The following is an 8343-nucleotide window of genomic DNA, read 5'->3' on the forward strand; positions in this document are numbered from 1 at the left end:
GGCTGTTCTGGATCTTTCTTTGGTCCTGGCTACAGCAGGGTTAAGGTGAAAGCCACGACAGAGGAAGCTAACTTCACAGTTGCCAGGAATGGAAGAGGGATTATTAACAAGATGGCTCACCGAGTAGACAATTGGTACAAATATCAAATTGGATTGCTAAAACCCACAGATGAAGACCTCCACACATATGCTAGAGAACATTTGCAAATATATGTACACATACCCAATAAATAAATGTGAAAGAAAAATTAATAGAAAGAGGGAAGGTTAGGCGCTAACGTCTCCTTCAAGGGTATCATTCTAATGGCCTATATACTCTCCATAAGATCCAATCTCCTAAAAGTTCTATCCACTTTTTAGGTAGTAGTAGGTGTATGGGTGGGAGGGTGGGAGTGTTTTGAGACAGGGTCTGTCTCTCTGTTTAGCCCTCACTGTCCTGGACCGCGCTCTGTAGACCAGGCTGGCCTTAAACACGTTCAGGGATCCCCCTCCCTGTGCCTTCTGAGTACTGGGATAAAGGCTTGGGCTCTACTTACTCTGATTAGCACCATGGCTAGTGACCAAGCTTTCAGCATACAGGTTTTCAGCAGACACTCCAGATCTAAATTCTATAGCCATAACATGAAGCAATATAAAGAGATGAGGTATAATGAACTGATTTTGTACAACTTGAATGCAAACATTTATTCATCATATCCAAATTTTAAGAAAGTAGGACCTGCAATACTGCCCAGGCTAGTTTTGAACTACAGGGTTCAAGTGATCCTCCCACACTAGGCTCCTGAGTAGCTGGGATCACAGGAAGTATGCTGCACCACTGAGCCCAGCAACAAAATCAACTTCTTATAAACCCACTAGACACCAAGTTCAATGCTTCTAAGTAAAGAACTGTAAGCCATTGAGGTCAAGGCCAGCTTGGACTCCACACAGCGAGTATTAGGTCAGTCAGTCAGAGCTACATAGCAAGCCCTATGCTCAAGAAACTCAAATCTAACATGTCACAACTATTTCGAAGAGTTTTCACTTTCTCAAAAGTTGATTATGGTGATACTTGCCAGTAATCCCAGCATTTGGGAGGCTGTGGTAAGAGGACTGCCACTCCCAGATCAGCCCAGTGACTGTTTTTCCCATTCTTAGTTGAATGTGGTAGGAGAGACCTATAGAGATAGTACTGGGATTGCTGCAGCTTGAGGGTCATGGCAAACTTAGGCTACATAAAACAGTGTTGAGTAATACATTTTATTTTTTTAATGAAAAGAAACAAAAGTATCTCTAGGGACCAGAGAGATGGCTTAGCAGCTAAGAGCTCTTCTTGAGGACCCTGGTTTTCTCAGCCTAACACAGGTTGTTCACAACCAACACCCTCTTCTGGTTTCTGAGGGCAATGATCATATATGGCGCAAGACATGCTTACAAGCAAACCACCTATACACAGTAAAAGACTTCTGAAAGATTCTATAACTGAATTTTGGAGAGGGGAATATACTCATGTAGAATATTCAATAGAACCCAAGGAATAGACCAAATTCTTCACAAACACTGTACCCACAGCAGAAATAGAAGTATTCCAAGCCTATACTCTGCCTTTCCTTATTTGTTATACTACATTCAATTTTCTCATTTGATCTATTAAACTAGCTTGCTAAAGAGAAAGTAAAACTATTTATTTATCTGAGGGCCCTGCTGCAACATACAGACTAAGCAATGTAACAAGATTAGAAGTTCCTGAATATACCATGAACCACTGAATCCTACACTGCCATCCATACAAGATTTAACGCTTGATGTCTAAAGGATGATTCCTTAGCCCAGGTGGTTTGGAAGCCCATTGCTCACAAAACCCAAAACTGAAGACTCATCTACCTGATGTGAAACCTGGGAGTCACCTCCAATTACCTCAAGTTGAAAGCAGAGATGGCAATGTCAAAAACCTGGGATAAGCTCAGAACCCCAAATTCTCAACAAATACATAAAAAGCCGGTATGATCAGCATTCCCAATCCCAGCAGCACACCTAGCCTAATGTAGTCCAGGTCCTAGTGAGGCCGTCTGAAAACACAAGGTGGGAAGCTCCGACCACATATGGCTATCCTCTACTCACAAGTATGTACATGCATTTGGACAAAACCAGAATACATTAAGAGTCCTGACCTGTACTCCATTCTGCAGGACTCGGGTCTCCTGTGAACACTGAAGCAAAGGCTCTACTAGCCAGCCAGCAGTCCAGTACCTGGTCACCTCACTGTGCTCACCCACCATCCTCTGGGTATCCCAGCACTGAGACACTAGGGCAAGTTTCAAGCTTCCATTGCTCAGCCATACTCCTCAAAATCCTGCCTTCAACCCACTCACTAAAGGAGCCAAAATACTCTATCTTTAACAGCAACTCTCTTGGAAATTGGTTTCTGCCTCAGCTTGCATTAGCTATTTATTATACAACTAACTGTATCTCCAGAGCCAACCAAGAACAAAAATAACCCAAATAAAGATTACACATGTACTAGACATTTACCCTCCCCAAACATACAGCATACTTTGAAAAAGCCTGAGAATGTGCATAGATTCTAAGCAAACACTATGTAACTTTACATGAAAATTTGGGGACCCTCAGATTTTGATATTGCCAGCTAGCATCACCCAAGGATTGACTGTACACAAATAAGGAAGGAAGCACCTTTTTTCCCTTATCAGTATAGTAAGAGAAAAACATGAAGGAAACACCACAGGTTCAAAGCTGAAACCAGGTTTCTCTGATGAAGCATAAGGCAGAGGAGTAGTCCAGGATTTATGGGCCACATCTCTCTAGATGTCACTCAGCAGACCGCCCCACGCCCCCTCATCACCTCACGGTACACGCAAAAGAGCCAGGCAGTGCCAGCCCAAAGGCCACTGCACTCTGTAGGCTTGCCACCTATCCAGTTAGAGTCAGGCATCAGAGCAGTGGGAAGGAGACAGGTCTCACCCACAGCCTCCCAGGCACCAACTCTAATCTCATACCAGGCACTAGCTACAGCCAGAGACTAACAGCAGGATGGACCAGACAGCTCCAGTTCTACACACATTTCTATTTTATTATGGCAAAGGTGAAAATGCCACCTTCTCCACAACAGCAACCAGTAAAATTATCCCAAAAATAACTCAGTACAAAACAGGTCTTTTTCTGAATTAAAAACAAAAAAGAAAAAAAACAAAACCAAAAAACTTTACATGAGTTTTTAGATCCTATTTTAAAACAGGAAGAAAAAAAGAAGAAATAAAAAAAGAAACAAAAAACAAATCCACCATTGTCTGCACAGTCCAGTTGCCAACCCTCCCTCTCTAGGCGTCACAGACGAGGCTTCTGGGTCCTGTCACTTGTGCGGATTTGCTTGGTTGTTTAGCTGGTGTCCATCTGCAAGAGAGGGGGGAAGGGTCACCAAGGAGGCCCTTGACTCTACTGGCTTTAGGACTACCACAGTAGTCACTTGCTTCCACCCAGTCCTCTGAGAAGGACTCAACTCACCCTTGCATTGTAAGCATCCAGCTGTGCATCCAACTCCTCTGCAGAAAGCTGCTGCTTTGAGTTCCTGCCGGTGCCTCTACCTCTCCCCCGGCTGCCTCCACGTGTCCCTCTCCTGGTGCCACCACCACCAAAACCTCCAGAGCCACGGTTTCTTGTCATGCCACCTCTGTTTATGCTAACAAAAACCGGAACTGTGAGCAAGGCCTTGTGGGTGGCACTATCACAAACCACAGGCCTCTTTCCCCATCTGAGGACCACAGAACTCACCTCTGTGCAGGTCTTCGCTGTGTATCAATCTGTGATGTGACAAGCTGGATGTTCATAGGGCGGCCTATGGTAAAGAACACAACAAGTTTCACTCCAGAGGCTCTGAAGCTGACTCAGAGGGCACCACACCCTGATCTCCATGCAAGCTCTGGAAAGGGCTCTGTGTGTCTCCAATGCCCCCAACAAGGTAAATGGCCTGGAGAGCCTGGTGGGAAAATAAAGTGCAATAATAATAACCCCACCAACACCTCCTCACTCCTTCTCAGTTCAGGCTAGGAGGGCTGTTTGGTCAGGTGTTCAGGGTGCTCATGGGCAGACAGGTGTGGGTGACCTGACGGAAGAAGAACAGGTACCTTTGTCTTTACGACTACAGCCCCGCACTCAGGTTGTACTATGGCGGTTCTGAGAAGGCTTCACAGAAGTGAATCTTCCGGAAGGAGCTCAAGGAGGGGAGGGATGTAGCTTGCTGGATGGGGGTTCACAAGAGGTTGGTCCAGATGTGTGGGGCAGCATGAGAGGTGGCAGAATGGAAGAGAGAGACAAAGGGGCAAATGCAAAGTATCCTCAGCCACAGGGGGGAGGGGCAGCCCATATTCCTACAGGGAGAGGTGCCAGCCCCAAACTCCACAAGCCCCACAGGCATCCAGGGCCCAGTCCCAGACTCACCATCCAAGGGGACACCATTGTACTGTTTCATAGCCTTCAGGGCATCTGCTTTCCGTTCAAAGTGCACATCTGCTGTTCCTAAACTTCGTCCAGAGCGGTCATAGTGCACAGCGGCTTTTTTCAATGTTCCAAATTCAGCAAAGAGTTCCTGGAAATGGAAGGGGTAAAAGTTAGCAATTTAGCCAATTTCCTACTTGTAGCTCAGCAGCTCCTGCTCTTGAGTCCTTGTGCTTTAGAGGTTCTTGGCTGACAGCAACCCAGGAAGGAGGCAAGGCGGTGGCCATGAAGAGCTAAGGGAAGGGGAAACAGCAACTGTCGAGAACACCTGGGTTACTGTTCACTTTGGGACTGTAACTACACCATGCTGTAGATGAGGAAAGACACAAAGTACTGAAGGACAAAATTAAGAAACTCAGCCAGGTGTGGTGGTGCACGCCTTTAATCCCAGCACTGGGAGGCAGAGGCAGGTGGATTTCTGAGTTCGAGGTCAGCCTGGTCTACAAAGTCAAAGTGAGTTCCAGGACAGCCAGGGCTATACAGAGAAACCCTGTCTTGAAAAACCATAAATAAATAAATTAATTAATTAAGAAACTCCGTCTCTCAGCAGGGGTACTTTCAACTTGCCTACTGCTGTTTCACCAAATACCAGAGGCCAAGAGTAAAACTGTCCATTGAGCAGACAACTCAAAGGGCCCGATATTTTGGGGGAACTGTGACCCAGCCCCTACTGCAAAGGCAGATTCTAGCTCACCTTCCCCTCTCCTCCTACTGCCTGCTGCTGCAAAGTCTGAAGTGAAATACAGCATGGACCCTGTTCTGACCTCAGGCAGGCTGGGAGTTGGAGGGAACCCACAGAGTAGGGCAATTCAGCTGCAGGCACACAGTGGGAGGTGCAGCTTGCTAAAAGTGGGTTTCCAGTGGATGCCAGAAACCACCTTAAAAAAGAAAGGGTTGAGAACCGCTGGGGGGTTAAGAACACTGGCTGCTCTTCCAGAGGACCTGAGTTCAACTCCCAGCAACCAGCCTGACTCACAACTGTCTACAATGGGATCTGATGCCCTCTTCAGGGGTCTCTGAAGAGAGAGACAGTGTACTCACATCCATTAAATAAATAAATAAACAAAGGTGTTGAGGCACTGAGTGCTCACTGGCCTTGTTCTTTCCTCCTATGGAAAGGCCAAACGGCTGGGGTTTGGGGAATGGTACCCAGAAAGGCCCAGCACAACCGATTCAGCTCCTGCTATATTGAAAACTAGCTCCTGCTATATTGAAAACTAACTCCCAAAATTATGCCTTGTAACCAGAAAACTCTAAATGCCTTTGAGATTCAGTTAAAAAAAAAAAAAGAAACATAAAAAGACACATAATCTATGGGGGTGGGGAAAGAGAAAAAAATCCTTCAGAGGTTTGGAGAACCATGACCCAGGTAAGACCCAGGAAAAGTCACCAGTTAAGATACAGAGATTCAGGCTGGAAGACACGCTCAGCCACCTTTCTCAGCATCTGGAAGATGCTGGCCTTCCTTCTCCCATCAGCTCACTACAACGGGCACAAGATCTGAGAAGCAAGCACCTTCCACCATGCTGGAACCAGCGTTGTGGCCAGTCTGTGCAGGTTAGAAACTGCAAGTTCTGGCACAGGGCAGGCGCTCACAGTTCGGACTGCAGACAAGACTCATTTTTAGGGGCGCACACACTTGTGACATCTCCCTGTACCCTGGCCTACGGGTCCTGCTCAAACCCTGAAGATACTACTTTCTGAGGCCAAGCCTCTCAGGGTGACAGTGGCTGGCCCTAGGGCAGCCTGGGGGAGGGCAGGTTCCAATCCCCAAGGGATCCTGGAGCCCACGTCCGCGTGGGATGAGGAGAGCGGAGAGGTCCCGTCTCCTACCTGAATATCGGCATCTGACACTCCGAAGTCCAGGTTGGACACCAGCAGCTTCCCACCCGTCTCCACGCCGGCTCCACCCCCGAAGCCGCTGTCGAAGAGGTCGTGCTGCCACTTGTCGGGAAGTTGTTTCGGCTGGAGAGAAACCGTAAGCACAGAGACGCTCGTGAGACTCGCCCCGGGGAGCCCGCGACTCCTCGGCGACGCTCTCCGGTCGGCCCCGCGGCCAAGGTCGAGGAGCCACGAGCGTCCCCCAGCCCCGCCGCTCCACCGCGGACGCCCAACTTCTCTCCCAGCGGCCCTCGCCGCCACGAGGCTGGACCGCGACCGGACAAAGCGTCCCGGAAGATCCCGGCCTCGGGGCGGCCTCGCCCCCGCCCACCCCTCCGCCGCCGTCCCGCGAGCCTCGCAGGACGCTCGCCCGGTCCCGGCCCGCCGGGCGCACCCTCCCCGGCCCGCGCCGCAGGTCCCCGCACTCACTCTGCTGTACGGCGCCGGCCGGTTCCTGCCGCCGCCTGCGGCGCCGCGGGCGATGGCGGGCCGGTTCCTCATAGGCCCGCCGCCTCGATTCACCCGCGCGGCGGCCTGCACTGCGCCGCCGCGGCCGCCCTGGGAGCCGGCCCTGCCGCGACCCCGGCCCCCGCCGCGGCCTCCTCGCTGGCTCCGGTTCAGCTTAATGATGTCGTCCAAAGACATGTCCATTTTGTCGGCCATGGCGGGCGCGGATTCGGGCCTCGGATCGAGCCCGCGCGTCAGCACGCCGCGGCGTCACTTCCGGCGCCTCCCCCTGCCTTCCGGCGTCCCGGGCCCGAAGCGCCCGGCGATTGGTCTCGGCGCGCGCGGTCCCGCAGAGCGCTTGCGTACGGCTGGCCGCGGCGGCTGGCGCTGCTTCTGAGGAGCCCGACGCGGCACGGTCGGTTTTATACCTTCCCGCGCGGAGGCAACGGAAGGGCGGGGCGCCTCGTGATTAGGTGGCGAAGGTGCGAGGGCGAGCAGGGGGCGGGGCCTGCGGGCGCCTCCCTCGGAGGCCGGAAGACCCTCGGGCGTCGCCTGGGTCCCGCGTCCGGACGCACGGTGCGATCCTGCGGGTCCCCGCCGGTCGGTGGGTCCGACTTGCTTGTGTTTGCTCGAAGGCTCGGTCTCCTGACGAGCTGGCGTCCTCACCCCTGCTGTAACTTCGCGGATTAGTGACTGTCACTCTTCCCGTAGCTTTAAAAGCGAGGCCCTGGTTAGTGAAAACCAATGTTTCGCGTGGATGCGGAGGTTTTGTTTTTATTTGTTTGTTTTCGTTTCCTGTTTGGCTGATCTGCTTCTGCCCCGGGATTAAAGACGTGTGCCCCCGTGCCTGCCTGGCCTCGCGAGTGCAGATCTTTAAAGACACCCTTAAAGGTGGCAAAACAAACTCGTGCCATTGATCCAACAGGTTCTCCTTGCCGTCTTTAAAGACAGACACGCGCCTTTTTTTTTTTTTTTCCCCCATTTTTGTCGGGATGCACGCAATTTTGGAAAGATAGCGTTTTTGGCGAGTGCAGCACTTGTCGAAGTTCCATGACTTTAACGCTCAGGTGCTGTCCTATTACGTACTAACTCCAGGCAATTCTCTTCCCTCATGTCACAGGCTCTGCTATCATGAAGGTGAAAATTAAGTGTTGGAATGGTGTGGCCACTTGGCTCTGGGTAGCCAATGATGAGAACTGCGGCATCTGCAGGATGGCGTTTAATGGCTGCTGTCCAGACTGTAAGTGTCTCCCTCTGTACTCTCAGAACTTTGGCCTACTCCACCAGCCTATGGTCTACAAAGTGAGTTCCAGGACAGCCAGGGCTATACAGAGAAACCCTGTGTGTGTGTGGGGGGGGGGAATCCCTAGGTTTCCCAGTACTCGGTAGGCAGAGACTGGAGGATCTCTGAGTTTGAGTTTAACCTGGTCAATGGGGCAAGTTCCTCCAGGCAGTGATGACACACTCCTTTAATCCCAGCACTTGGGAGGCAGAGGCAGGCAGATCTCTGAGTTCAAGGCCAGC

The 8343-nt window shown here is 50.8% G+C and overlaps 2 protein-coding genes across 5 annotated transcripts in view; one reads left to right on the top strand and one right to left on the bottom strand.

Annotated features, from left to right (window-relative positions):
- Nucleotides 1–3049: 3049 nt before the first annotated feature.
- On the bottom strand, nt 3050–7152 carry Alyref (Aly/REF export factor). Its single transcript, XM_021212859.1, has 6 exons — nt 6802–7152; nt 6325–6456; nt 4435–4582; nt 3769–3832; nt 3502–3676; nt 3050–3390 (listed from the first exon to the last, which is right to left on the bottom strand). Exons 1-6 carry the CDS (start codon nt 7033–7035, stop codon nt 3376–3378), a joined length of 768 nt encoding a protein of 255 aa, XP_021068518.1. The 5' UTR covers nt 7036–7152; the 3' UTR covers nt 3050–3375.
- A 14-nt stretch (nt 7153–7166) lies between these two features.
- Nucleotides 7167–8343, top strand: part of Anapc11 (anaphase promoting complex subunit 11) — a 7193-nt gene continuing 6016 nt past the window's right edge. Inside the window, exons 1-2 of one of the 4 annotated variants that reach the window (XM_029546523.1) lie at nt 7167–7234; nt 7940–8063. In XM_029546523.1, coding sequence (XP_029402383.1) covers nt 7951–8063 — 113 coding nt within the window. In that variant the 5' untranslated portion in view covers nt 7167–7234; nt 7940–7950. The other 3 variants (XM_029546521.1, XM_029546524.1, XM_029546522.1) reach the window with 3 other exon arrangements.

Source organism: Mus pahari, chromosome 14, assembly GCF_900095145.1.
Source record: "Mus pahari chromosome 14, PAHARI_EIJ_v1.1, whole genome shotgun sequence".
In the NCBI taxonomy this organism is placed as follows: Eukaryota; Metazoa; Chordata; class Mammalia; order Rodentia; family Muridae; genus Mus; species Mus pahari.